We start from the raw sequence: 14,035 nt of genomic DNA on the forward strand, positions 1-14,035 counted from the left end.
CTCGGCTTTGCTTGTTGCTCAGTGGCCGGGGTGGGGTCGAAGCGCTCGGCAGAGATGGTGCTCGGTGTCAAAGGGCTGGTTGGAGGCTCAAATTTTTTGGACGGACTCAGAGTCGGCTGTGGTCAGGTGCTTCCAATGCATCGACAGTTGTCAGCGTCTGGAGGTTTACGGCAGGGAGAGTTTCTCCCTTCTGCCGCCTGCTATCGGGGACTATCAGGAGTCGATCGGAACTTTGAGACTTTTTCTACCATTCCCTTGGTCTGCTCTTTATCAAATTATGGTATTGCTTTGCACTGCTGTAGCTGTATGTTATAATTATATAGTTCTGTCAGTGTTAGTCTTTGGTTTGTCCTGTTTTTCTGTGATTAGCAGCAGCAGTTCAATGCAATACATAATCTAGCAGAGACAGAAAAAAATGGTAATAATAAATAAAACATGATAATAAACAAATTACACATATTGAATAGATTATTAAAAAATGTGCAAAAGCAGAAATACTGTATATTAAAAAAGTGAGGTAGTGTCCAAGGCTTCAAAGTTCATTTAGGAATCGGATGGCAGAGAGGAAGAAGCTGTTCCTGAATCGCTGAGTGTGTGCCTTCAGGCTTCTGTACCTCCTACCTGATGGTAACAGTGTGAAAAGGACATGCCCTGGGTGCTGGAGGTCCTTAATAAAGGACACTATCTTTCTGAGACACTGCTCTCTAAAGATATCCTGGGTACTTTGTAGGCTAGTACCCAAGATGGAACTGAATAGATCTACAACCTTCTGCAGCTTCTTTCAGTCCTGTGCAGTTGCCCCTCCAAACCAGACAGTGATGCACCCTGTCAGAATGCTCTCCATGGTACAACTATAGAAGTTTTTGAGTGTATTTGTTAACATGCCAAATCCCTTCAAACTCCTAATAAAGTACAGCTGCTGTCCTGGCTTCTGTATAACTACATCGATATGTTGGGACCAGGTTAGATCCTCGGAGATCTTGACACCCAGGAACTTGAAACTGCTCACTCTGTCCACTTCTGATCCCTCTGTGTGTTCCTTTGTCTTACCCTTCCTGAAGTCCACAATCAGCTCTTTCATCTTACTGATGTTGAGTGCCAGGTTGTTGCTGTGGCATCATTCCACTAGTTGGCATATCTCACTCCTGTACGTCCCCTCGTCACCACCTGAGATTCTACCAACAACGGTTGTATCGTCAGCAAATTTGTAGATGGTATTTGAGCTATGCCTAGCCACACAGCTATGGGCATAGGGAGAGTAGAGCAGTGGGCTAAGCACACACCCGAGGTGCACCCGTGTTGATCGCCAGCAAAGAGGAGATGTTAGCACCAATCCGCATAGACTGTGATCTTCCAGTTAAGAAGTTGAGGATTCAAATGCAGAGGGATGTACAGAGGCCCAGGTTCTGCAACTTCTCAATCAGGATTGTGGGAATGATGGTATTAAATGCTGAGCTATAGTCGATATTTTCTATGTTTTTGCTGCTGTTGGTGCAGTCTCTTTTTTAAAAAAAAGCGTGTGAGGTGGGAGTCTGATGTTTTTCATTGAATGGGTTTCATGGCTTTGTTTTGTGTTTGTCTGTGGGGAAGCAGAATCCCAGGATTGTATACTGCATACTGTATGCAGTTTGATAGTAAATGTACTTTGAATCTTTGCTGTCTGGATTACATTTCACATCTTATGAGGCAAGGTCGTTAAGCTGCAGCTTTTCTCTTTTGAGTAATGGAAGATGAGAGGTATCTTGATTAGATTATGAGAGCACAGATAGAGTGGACAGCCAGTAACTTTTTCCTGTGGTGGCAATGGGCAACGTCAGTGGGCATCCATTTAAAGTGAGTGTTGGATAGTTTAGGGGAGATGTCACAGGTAGTTTTTTTAAAAAAAACAGATACTGGTGGGTTCCCAGAATGCACTGCTGGGAATGGCGATGGAGGCTGATACAATAGGGGCATTTAAAAGACTCAGATAGATACACAGATGTAAGAAAAATACAGGGTTATGGGCTGTATAGAAGGGAAGATATAGATGAATCATAGAATAGGCTTGTATCGGTCAGAACAGTGCTGTGGACTGAAGGGCTCATGCCGTGCTGCACTGTTTTATGCTGTAAATATAACATGTCTGGTTAATCACTGATCAAGCTTCATCTGATTACACCTTGAATGCACCAATCAGATTTGCAGGTAGTGTTCTACCTCGGTGCATAAGGAACTAACCTTGCCCATCATTTTGTTAAAGGCAGTTGTGCAACTGCTACTGAAAGGGGAACATCATTTTGAAGATTAGAAACTGATTCAAAACAATTAGTTAATTATTGACTACCAGCAAAAAAAAATGCATTGTGACTACAACATCTCCCAATATGCTTCAAGATCAGTGTTTAATCAATGTAACTTATTAATTTTACCAGAGGGGCAGTTATCCACAGATTGCTGGAGAAAGTGAGCAATATCCTTCCAAAATAATCTGAGAAATTATTACCATACTGATCAACAGATAATCATAATTTAGAAATGCGTTCATTAGAAGGAATGCACAAAATTAAATCTCAGTCATAACAAAAATAAGATCATTCACGTTGAACAGGTAGGGAAAGAAATGGTTTCATGCATTTATGCTTTGATCACCATTCATCAGGTCACAGCTGATTTCTACCTCTATTGCACTTTGTGCACTACTTCTACATCTCTTAATTTCATTCATATACAGAAGTTTATTAGCCTTGTTTTGCATTAAGGACCTACTTAAACCATCTCACTCACAAATGGTCTACCCCTCATTCTGTGATCACAGTCCCTCATCCAACATTCCCAAGCCCAGGGAGATATCCTACTTGTATCTATCCAGTTAAGCCCTATAAAAATTCTGAAAGCATTAATGAGATTGCCAAATTTTTCTAAATTCTGGAGAAAATGGTCCTAGCCTTGTTAATTTCTCAAGTGGTAAATCCAGCATCCCAGGAACCAGTCTGTATGGCAAGTCTGTACTTTGCAAGTATTCTCAACACTATGACATCTCTGGCTTTACACTTGAATCCTTCAGTTACAAAATACCAGCATACAATTGGCCTCCTTAACTGCAGGCTACATTTACATGATAACTTTCAGGCAACTTGTACAAAAGAGCACATAGATCACTTTAAACATCATTGTTTTCCCATCTGCTACCATTAAGAAAATACTCTAGTTTTAAAAATAATTAATGTAATAATTGACAGAAGTGATTGCTCAAAGATACTCACAACGGTTAGTTTCATTTTTCCAGCATTACAGTAATGACTTTAAGTGGTAGACAGCATTTCCATGAAAAAATTATATATTTAGTCCAGGGATAGATATTATTGTCACAAAGTTTCCCAGACTCAGTTACGCTACATTCCAATGTGGACAGATTAAACATTTCAAAGAACACATTGCATTATGACCAGACGATAACTCAGAAAACAGACAAATGGGTGAAACCCAAGACCATAGAATAGAGGAGTTAAATAACAACACATCGATGATGAGGAAAAGAAATCAATGTCCAATTCATCAATACACATGCTTAAGGATCTACCTGTTATATTTAATACCAGTTCATATAATCCCACTCTACATTTATCATTAGCTTACAGAATTAATAATATATTTAAAATAATGTTATAAGAATAATTTTCATATACAAACTTCCTTAAACAAAAAAAGTTTGAAGATGCAAAATCTTCTCATAGACTAGAATTACCTACATTCACTTCAATTGGACCACAGTGATCAATAACCCATGAAGAGCAAGTGAATACTATTCTTAGATAAACCTAGGAGCAGTTATTAGGTCCTTTCACCGGGAATCAAATACAACCTCCTGCTTTGATCTTTGATGTCAAGACTAAGCGGGTACGTCAATGTAGCTAGTAGTTTACTTTCATGTATCAAAGACCAGGTGGAGATCATTCATTTAATTTACTCATCCGAGTAAATTTGCTTGAAGAGGTTTTGCATGCATAGTTCTAAATTAGCATTTAGAAATCAGTCATGTGAAAATTATTTGCACTGTGAATTATGATATAGAGATGTCTCTCTTTTATTCATTAGTTACCAAGAGTTGAATGGTTTATGGGTGCTTAATTAATGGTCCACATTTGTTTTCATTACATTAAATGTTATTAATCACAGCTGAGTTTACATCACTAGAACGACTTAAACAGTACTTTAAAAACCTAGGAATTGCGCTCATATTATGAAAATATTTGGGAATTAAAAAATACAAATATCTGGCAGGTGAAGGAACACTTACGTATCTGTAGTTACTAGTGTCCCTCTCTGACACGGGGCTGCCCCATTCCACCAATAACTGCTCTGTGCAAAACAGTGCATCATAGAGAGTTTACGTCCCTAGTGCTTTGAGACCAGTAGCAGAATTAAAGCCAATGGAAATCTGTTTAGAAGAGCTTTTTATTTTATACTTTATTTAGAAATTGGTTTTATTCCAAAGTACTGGGTAAGGTCATGTACTTCACTGACTTCACACAGTGACTAGAGTTCCCAGCATTATCTTTGAGATATAAAGTTGGCTGTGTGGAGTGTACATTTCCTTTTAAGGTCAGGGTAAATTGATTATTGGAGTTTTCTGTTCTGCTGACTCTGCTGGCAGGACTGTCCATATACTTTATTTAGGCATGAATATTTTTGTCTCCTTTTCCATTAGGCTCTGCCTCACACATATGAGTATTTTCAGCAAATTGTTGGTTCGGGCATTTCCACCCAGGCAGAGAATTCAGGAAGATTTGGTTTGTGGTCTACCTCTTTTGGTTTGTGGCTGTCCTGCCTTCCTTAGGAGGTCATTTTATTCACACCTCCCTATTTGTTGCACGGGAAAAAAAAGGAGTGGAACCTGAGCCCATCTCTCCAGTGACCTTTCCAACCCTTTTGCTATGCTACCATTAAGAAAGGTGCAATGGGCTCAGTGAAGACGACCTCCGCTGCCTTTCAGAAGGCAACATGCCAGTCACGATAACTTTGTCCTTAATTTTCCCCTACATAAATTACTTGGTATTATGCATGTGCCACACGCTTTAAAGTAGTTAATGTCATCCTACTTTCTGGGTCTGAACCCACAGTTTTTTTTCCCCTTTTATAAGTATGTACCGCATTACATTTTAAAACTTACTAGATTTAATTCTGCCATCATTTTCAGGCAGTGCCATCCTCTTCATTACCAACAAATTTTCCCCTCAATCCTTTTTTTTTGCCAATTGTTTATATCTTAACGTGCTTCCCATTTGTGGAAACAATGTTTCCTCATTTTTGTTAATCAAAATCTGCAATACCAAATTAAATTAATTATGTTTACCTGTTGCTACTGAAGTAAATTACAAATATTCCAACAAAAGCACAACAATAAAAAACTACATAGACCTGTATTAAGTTCACTACACAAAAAAAACTGCATTTTGATGACATCACTTACTCCTATTTACAAATGGATTGAATTGGGAGTATTATTATTAAACCACATTCTCTGAGATTGATCTGGAATTAAGCTGACTTTGGTGGGATGGTATTTTTACTATATTGTTAAACTGGTAGATGTCAGCAAATTTGCACTGCTGAACTTACTTATTGTGAAGTTTGTAAATTTTTTTTAAGGAAATCCACACTTTGGGACATGTAAGCTACATATATAACTTTATAGATACTAAATTTAGTATTCAGAATGACAGGACATCTTCTGAATTAAGGTAGCAAATGCTGTTTTACCTCCCATAGTGCTTTAAAATCTTTCTGTTCAATACGAAGGAGCTCACTGTACTCCTTGGTGACAATCGTTGCATGTCGAGGTGTGTTGTCGAGAATCGATTCTCCAAAAGCAGTTCCAATTCCCAGGGTACAGAGTACGACCGAATCCTTTCAAAAATTAAATATCAAAAAATACAAAATGAGAAAAATGGCATAGTATTTCTTAGTTTAAAAAAACTGGATAATCTGTTTAATACATTCTCACAATGCAAGTCATTTTAATTCTTTACTCAGGGTCTACTATGGGTACTTCTGTGGGCTTGTGAACCTGCACATGGTGATTCGTGGGTCAAGTCAAAGGGAAAGGTGGAAGAACAGGAGAAAGAATGTGGGCAATGCAGGATGGAGCCTTGCAGTGGGGATGGTGTGAATGATGGAAAGGAGTGCAAAGAGGGATTACTGCAGGTGAACGGAAATGTTCTAAAGGCCCTGATGCTGGGCTTCAGACATCATGAAATACTTAGACAGCAAGTGGAAATGAACATGAAGTCGCAGTCATAACACAAATACTTCACAACTCTGTTAAGAGGTAAGAAGTTGAGATATGGAATCATGATATTCTGATGAAGGGTCTAGCCGATAGTTTACTCTTTTCCATAGATGCTGCCTGGCCTGCTGAGTTCCTTCAGCATTGTGTGCATTGCTTGGTTTTCCAGCATCTGTAGATTTTCTTGTCTCGGTGGAATCAGGAGCTGGGATTTTGAGGATGAGGATGGGCTGAGGATAGAGGTGGGGGTGGAGTGCATGCAAGGGTAGGAACAGAAAACTCTTAAAGAGGTATCAAGAGACTGGAACCTCGAGTAGCTGGAGGTGGGGAAAGGTGCTGCAAACTGTTCAGTGAAGGGGGAACAAATGATCCTTCTGAATTCTCATTCTGCTAAGTAATCACCAAGGATCAGGAAAGTTAGAAGTAGACCTCTAATGCTGAAGTTATTAAGAAATATTATCCTGACAAAGAACTAAGAAAATGAAATTAGTGCAATTAGCATCCAGAACAAGTTGAGCAGTAAAGACTGGTATATTAGAAAATTTGGAATATCTTTTATTTATGTTACAATAATGGTGAATGTCAATTGAAAATTTTTTGCTGAATAGTACATGCATCACTCTAATATTAAAGTTATTGTTTTGTAAACTAAATTGGCAAAGGTTTTCTAATTTCAAAACCAAGAACAACAGGTCAGTTGTAACAAAGCATTTTATTTCACCTGAAGGTTGGCCGTTTCTGAAACTTTAACGTCCAGTGATCCAGTCAATACAGCATACCAGCATGTTCCTATATCTCCTTGACGGAACACTATGAAGCAAACACATTAAAAAAAATTCTGAATTTTGTGTGGAATTGTTTATCTTCTGGAACCAGTAAGCACAGCTAAAATACTTAGAAGATATTTCATGACCTATATTCTATGGTTCTGGTCAATCTGTTTTATAACCTTACACAGCTAAGTCATAGAATCATTCAGCTGTTGTTTGATGGCAGAGACTAAAAAAGATAATCTTAAAGATAAAAAAAAAATAAAAATTTCGTAAAGTCTTGCATTATATTTCAGTGGAACCTGAACAGAGAACATATTGCCAACCATAGCTAACATATCTACCATAAGCCTAGTCATTTCAATAAGCCTATTCAATGTCAACCTGGTTAAGGAAAAGGTTATATGTTTCCTTTCATATTTATTAGTAACATGCTTTTAAATAAATGTACTATTGTTTAATGACTTTAATTTTTCCAAAAAGGGTGGACAGGAGGGTGTGGTTTGAGTTGACAATGATCCAGTCTATAGACGGAAATTCACTGGCAAATGTAACAGATCTAACAGGCACAGAGATAAAATCTTGGTTAAAATTTAACAAAATCCAGACTTACAATTCTCTACCAAACAGAGTATCAGAGTTTAAAATTCATCCTTTGATAGAAAGTTTGCAGAATGAGTGAACAATTTCTGTCAAGTATTGGTCAATCTTGATTTCTACCACATTGGATGCTAATAGTCATGAAGGATTTAAAATGGCGTAAGCTCCGATCAGCTACACTTGGTTCAAGAAACTTGCTTCTCAAGAGCCTTTATTTGGACTTCTGGCCATAACACTGGTATCTGGAAAAGTACACAAGAGCGGAGACTGTGGCACTCTAAATTCAATGACCTAGAAATTCATTGATTAAACATTGCTAACAATACATGCTGAACAAATAAGCTTGAATCATGCTTAATATCAGTCTTCAGCTAAATAAGTCTGACAAGCTTCATATGTCTCCTGGGGATCCTTGGTAGCTATCCGTCAAAAGAGATTTCAATTATACAATGCACTTCATTCCATGGTTCAAGTTAACATAATTAATTAATCCGTTTAATCCAGGATTCCTCCTTACCCTCTTCTATTCAAATTCACACACTTTCTCTTTAATCTCCCAATTTAATTCAATTGGACAAACTGAACTTCCACTAACCATACAACTTCTACACTCCATTAGTATTTAGAATTTCAGCTACTCCCTTGTTTTATATAACCCTGCCTTCTCTTCCCTTTCTCCTTATTGTAACCAATTTCATAATCTTGTCTCTTTAAGAAAAAAAAATCAGTTTTTCTTTCCATCTTCACTGATACCTAGTCTTCTTTCTCCCTTTTATAAATAAGCTTGAATCATGCTTAATATCAGATTAATATTAACCTAATTACATTGCTGCAAGTCATAATTACCGCACTGGTAAGTGACTTGCAGGACTATTGTTTTGAGACGTAGATGAAGCAAAAAGAAAGGATGTAGATGATGAAACACGAGCTTACACCCCGGGTCCTTCCCCCTCTTCAACTAAAACAGGACAGTCAACAATCCTGGTCTACAGCCATCTCCTATGGAGATGTTGGATTGCATAGCAGAAGAGAAAGTTCAAAAGAAGCAAACGAGGGTAATTGGGATATTATGTGCACCACAGTTCCTGAGGAGACATTGGAATGCTTGGCAGGAGAGAGTGTGTCAAAAGAAGAAAGTGAAGGCAGTCGGGACATTCTGCGCACAGCAGTTCCTTAGGAGACATTGGATTGTGCATAATCAGGCACTTGGTAAGGGCCAATAAAAAGAAGTTAGGTTTAAGTGGAGTTGCCATTTTGGGAGCGGCCATTGTGGGAATGGGCCAGAGTTAGCTCAGGCTTTGGCTCAGGGGATTCGGCGAGCAGAGGTGAAGGGTGTAGGGAGATATTTTTCATTTTTTCTTTCTTATTGTGCAGTTAGAGTAATGGGGATGCCGGGCGGGTTAGCGGAATTACCCTCCTTTGGGATGTGTGAAGTCAGTGAGATATCCAGTGTCCCTGATGACTACACCTGCAGAAGTATATCCAGCCGCACCGTCTTTCAGACCACTTTAAGGAATTGGAGCTGGAGCTGGATCTACTCTGGATCATTCAGGAGGCTGAAGGGTTGATTGAGAGGACATACAGGGAGGTAGTTGCACCCAAGGTGTAGGACACAGATACCTGGATGACCGTCAGGAAGGGGAAAAGGAGATAGGCAGCCAGTGCAGTGTAGCCCTGTGGCCGTTCCCTTCAACAACGGGTATACTGCTTTGGATACTGTTGGGGTGGGGGGGGGGGAGGAGGAAGAGAAGATGACCTAGCAGGGGAAAGCCACAGCAGTCAGGTCTCTGGCACTGAGTCTGGCTCTGTGGGTCAGTAGGTGGGGTGGTGAGAAGAAGAGTGCAGTAGTGATAGGGAATTCCATAGTTGGAAGAGCAGAGAGGAAATTTTGTGGATGTGAAAGAGACACCCGGATGACATGTTGCCTCCCAGGTACCAGGGTCAGGGAAGTCTTGGAACGGGTCACACAACATTGTAGAGGTGGACAGTAAGCTGCTGGGAGTCATGGTACATATTGGTTCCAACAACATAGGGAGGAATAGGGAGGAGATCCTAAAGAGAGAATATAGGCAGATGATAGGGCAAAATTGCAGTGGGGGCAGGGGGGAGATGAGTTGAAGTGTAACATGGGACCAAAATCAAAATGGGTGATGAATACAGGACTGAAGGTTTGATTGCACATAGTATATGGAATAAGGTAGATGATCTTTATTTTTTATTATTGAGATACAGCACAGAATAGGTCGAAAGGACAGGCTGGTAGGCAGAAGGAGTGGGGTAGCTCTGTTAGTAAAAAAATGAAATCAAATCCTTAGGAAGAGATGACATGGGATAGAAAGATGTAGAATTGTCACGGGTAGAGTTAAGAAATTGCAAGGGTAAGAAGACCCTGAATTTATATAAAGGCCTCCGAACAGTAGCCAGGATGTGGGTACAAATTACAATGGAAGATAGAAAAAGCATGTAGAAAGGGCAATGTTATGATAGACAAGGGAGATTTCAATATGCATGTAGACTGGGAAAATCAGGTTGATGCTAGATCTCAAGTGATGAAATTTGTAGAATGCCTACAAGATGGCTCTTCAGAGCAGCTTGTGGTTGATTCTCTAGGGGAAAGGCAATTCTGGATTGTGTAATGAACCAGATTTGATTAGGGAGCTTAATGTAAAGGAATTGTTAGGGGGAAGTAATCATAATATGTTGGAATTCACCCTGTAGTTTGAGAGTGAGAAGATAAAGTCAGATGTATGTATTACAGAGGATTAAGGAGAATTATAGAGGCATGGAAGAGGAGCTGGCCAAAGTTGATTGAACGGGGACACTAGGACAGACGATGGCAGAACAGAAATGGCTGGAGTTTCTGGAAGCAATTTGGAAAGCACAGAGTAGATACATCCCAAAGATGAAGTAGTATTCTGAAGGGAGGATGAAGTGACTGTGATTGACAAGGGAAGTCAGACACCATAAAAGCAAAAGAAAGGTCACATAATTGTTACAACCACAGATCTGCTGCAGGGTCTATGCGCCTGCACAGGCAGACTACAGAACAGGTTTGGCAGTCGTGCTCATGATAACGCACATTCCAGCTAATTACTGTTTCATTATGGTGGCATTTAATTCCCTTCTTTTCATTCTAGTCTTGTTGAGAATTGACCAAAAGCACAGCAACATTTACGCTCCCTGCTTACCCTTGTTGTTGTCTGGGAAAAGAAGACTACCATTTTAATTGATGCTGTCAAGCAGCAGTGTTCATTTAGTACTTAATTATTGCTTCCAGCTGCAGTGTTGACACAAACAACAGGAATTCTGCAGATGCTGGAAATTCAAGCAACACACATCAAAGTTGCTGGTGAACGCAGCAGGCTAAGCAGCATCTGTAGGAAGAGGTGCAGTCGACGTTTCAGGCCGAGACCCTTCGTCAGGACCCTGAAACGTCGACTGCACCTCTTCCTACAGATGCTGCTTGGCCTGCTGCGTTCACCAGCAACTTTGATGTGTGTTGCAGTGTTGACAATTAACTTTCCGTTTGAAAGTTTTAGTTAACAGCGCTGTTGGCCGAGCATTTGCTTTCCTTTTCCTTTAAATTCTGCAACAGTGCTCATTAAAGTCAGTGAAGTGCTGACTCCCTCTCCCTCCCTCCCCCTAATTGGGCCGTATCTGACATAATACAGCAAAATTAGTGGGATATAAGATGGCTGGGAATCTCTTAAACACCAACAGAAGGCACAAAGAGAGAAAAGATGAAATAACAAGGTAATCAAAACAATAATATAAAAAAGGAAATCAAAGGCTTTGTTTTCCAAACATATAAAGTGTAAAGAAGAGCAAGAGTGGATACTGGACCACTGGAAAATGATGCTGGAGAGGTAGTAATGAGGGACAAAGAAATGGCGGATGAACTGAATAAATATTTTGCGCCAGTTTTCTCTGAGGAAGAAACTAGCAGTATGGTAGGGTTTTGAGAGTGTACGTGGACAGAAGTGGGTGTAATTGCTATTGCTAAGGAGAAGGTGCTTGGGAAGCTGAAAAGTCTGAATGTAGATCAATCTTCTGGACCAAACGGACTCCATCCCAGGGTTCTGAATGAGGTAGCCAACAGATTGTGGAGGCATTAGTAGTGATATTCACTAGATTCCAGAGTGGCTCAGGAGGACTGGAAATTGAAAATGCCACTTTACTCTTTTAGAAGTGAGGGCAGCAGAAGAAAGGCAAGGAGGAGAGATGTTTCCTACAGTTGGGAATCTTGGACCAGAGGGCTCAGTCTTAGAACAGAGATGAGAAGGAATTCCTTAAGCCAAAGGGTACTGAATCTGTGGAATTCATTACCACAGGCGGATGTGGAGGCCAAGCCTTTGAGCATATTAAAGTGGAGTTTGGAAGGTTCTTGATTAATCGTAGTGTCAAAAGTTATGGGGAGAAGGTAGGAGAATATGGTTGAGAGGAATAATAAATCAGCTATGAATGAATGGCAGAACAGACACAATGGGCTGAATGGCCTTTTTCTGCTCCTATGTCTTATAGCTTTCACTGCATATCCTCCCCTCGCCAAAGCTATTTCCCTCTTCACTGGCAATCCCACTCCCAATACAACCTCGTTGCCAATTTTGAAAGTCCATCACTTCCACTCCTACCTTAACAAATAATCAGGGTTTCAAATTAATTTTGTGGTTGCTACACATTGCAACTAAGGTGTGGACTATCAGTGAAAGGAACAAGTGTACTGGGGAGTGCCAGTCAAACGGGTTGCTTTGTCCTGCACGCTGTAGGCTTTTTCAGTGTCTGCTGCTGCATACGTCCATAAAAGTGGAAAGCTTGGATCAAAATCAGAAGATAGAAAAACTGAAATTGGAAATGCTGGAAACATTTAGTAGGTCAGGCAGTATTTTTAGAAAGAGAAACAGAGTAATGCTTCAGGTCAAAATCTCTACATCAGAACAAAAGGAGACAAAACAAGAGTTTTACGCTGCAGGGAGAGAGCGAGGATGGATGGAAAGTGCAGATAGAATAGTCCTGATAAAGTCAGAGTTGCTATGGGGATATGGCATTAAAAAATACATCTGGTTGACAGGTTAATAAAGAAAGTTAATGATAGTATACCATTTGGAAGTCGTGTATCTCAGGTGATAGACAGCTGGGTTGAGTTGTTCTCTGTCCTTGGCAATTTACTTGCAAACGTTTCCTCACCACACGAGGAGACACGATCAGTGCGCTGACGTGTCCTTCGAATGCTTGGCCTTTATACACAACACAATGAACGGTGTACTGACGATGTCTCCTCGCGTGGTGATGAAACATTTCCAAGTAAATTGCCGAGATTGGGGAGCAACTCAACCCAACCATGATATACCATCTAGAGCTAGTCGATGGTAGAAAGGTTTTGGGGTATCAAGAGGTTCGTCACTTGCCACAGGATACCCTTCCTCAGATCTACTGAAGGCTATACATCTGGGAAATAATCTTGAGCAGTTATGGGACACTAATTTTTTAAGATACAAGTTTGCTTAAGATTTATCTTAATATTATCTAAAGACACAATCAATCCAGAAGCTGGTGACAAATTAGATTTCATGGCACATCATAATAAATAACTGGATATTTTACAAGTGGAATGCTGCATTACCAGTTTTCAACAATTTTTATATTTTCCAAAAATAAATAACTTCAATGTATCCTGGCATCATATGTGATATTTTCCTCATGTCTAATATATCAGTTAACTCGGGAACAGCTTACCTTTGTGAACGACACTTAAATTACAAACAGGAAATAACTCGGTGTAATTTTAGTCTGTGTAATCTCGATACAAACTTTTATATGGCAGGTATATAGAAATTGCATGCAAAGAAAAATAATGCTTACAGTGGATGAAACTACTTGAGGGAAATGTATTAACCCAGAAGGATGATACATAAAAGTATTATAAATAAAATAATAAAGCAGTATTGTCCTGTCCTGTGAAATTAGGAAAATATATTAGAGAGTTGTAAGTGAAAAATCCAACAAATATATATTAAAGCAACATGAACTTCAACTGCCAGCAGATATCTTTCCTTGTCATGGTTTATTTTAAGTATTACTGGAAATGATTCAGTACATATTTTGCAAAATCACGACTTATTTGTAGTAATTTTAAAATGGTTTAAGGTACTTCCTGAAACCATACGTGGTCATAGTAATAAATAATACTTGGTGACTCACATGTTACACCTTTCTCCAGGTTTTCATAATACCCACACAAGCAGATCTGGTACAGGAGGTTGGGGTGGAATTTCTCAAATGCCTTCACTTCTTTTAGCCGGGTAAATATAATGTCAATATCTTCACTGGAGCGCTCAGCAGGCCTGGGAGAAAATAAATAATTTCTGTGATGACAAGATTTATTGGAATAGCTGATGAGTAA

The 14,035-nt window shown here is 39.5% G+C and overlaps 1 protein-coding gene across 4 annotated transcripts in view; it reads right to left on the reverse strand.

The window, feature by feature from the left end:
* Positions 1-14,035, reverse strand: part of rapgef4a (Rap guanine nucleotide exchange factor 4a) — a 293,410-nt gene that overhangs the window by 229,561 nt on the left and 49,814 nt on the right. For 2 of the 4 annotated variants that reach the window (XM_063052160.1, XM_063052159.1), the window contains exons 2-4: positions 13,834-13,976; positions 6,987-7,075; positions 5,740-5,886 (exon numbers count right to left, since the gene is read on the reverse strand). In XM_063052160.1, coding sequence (XP_062908230.1) covers positions 5,740-5,886; positions 6,987-7,075; positions 13,834-13,976 — 379 coding nt within the window. Of the gene's footprint in view, positions 1-4,276; positions 4,526-5,739; positions 5,887-6,986; positions 7,076-13,833; positions 13,977-14,035 lie in introns of those variants that run through there. The other 2 variants (XM_063052167.1, XM_063052164.1) reach the window with 2 other exon arrangements.

Source organism: Mobula hypostoma, chromosome 6, assembly GCF_963921235.1.
Source record: "Mobula hypostoma chromosome 6, sMobHyp1.1, whole genome shotgun sequence".
NCBI lineage: Eukaryota > Metazoa > Chordata > Chondrichthyes > Myliobatiformes > Myliobatidae > Mobula > Mobula hypostoma.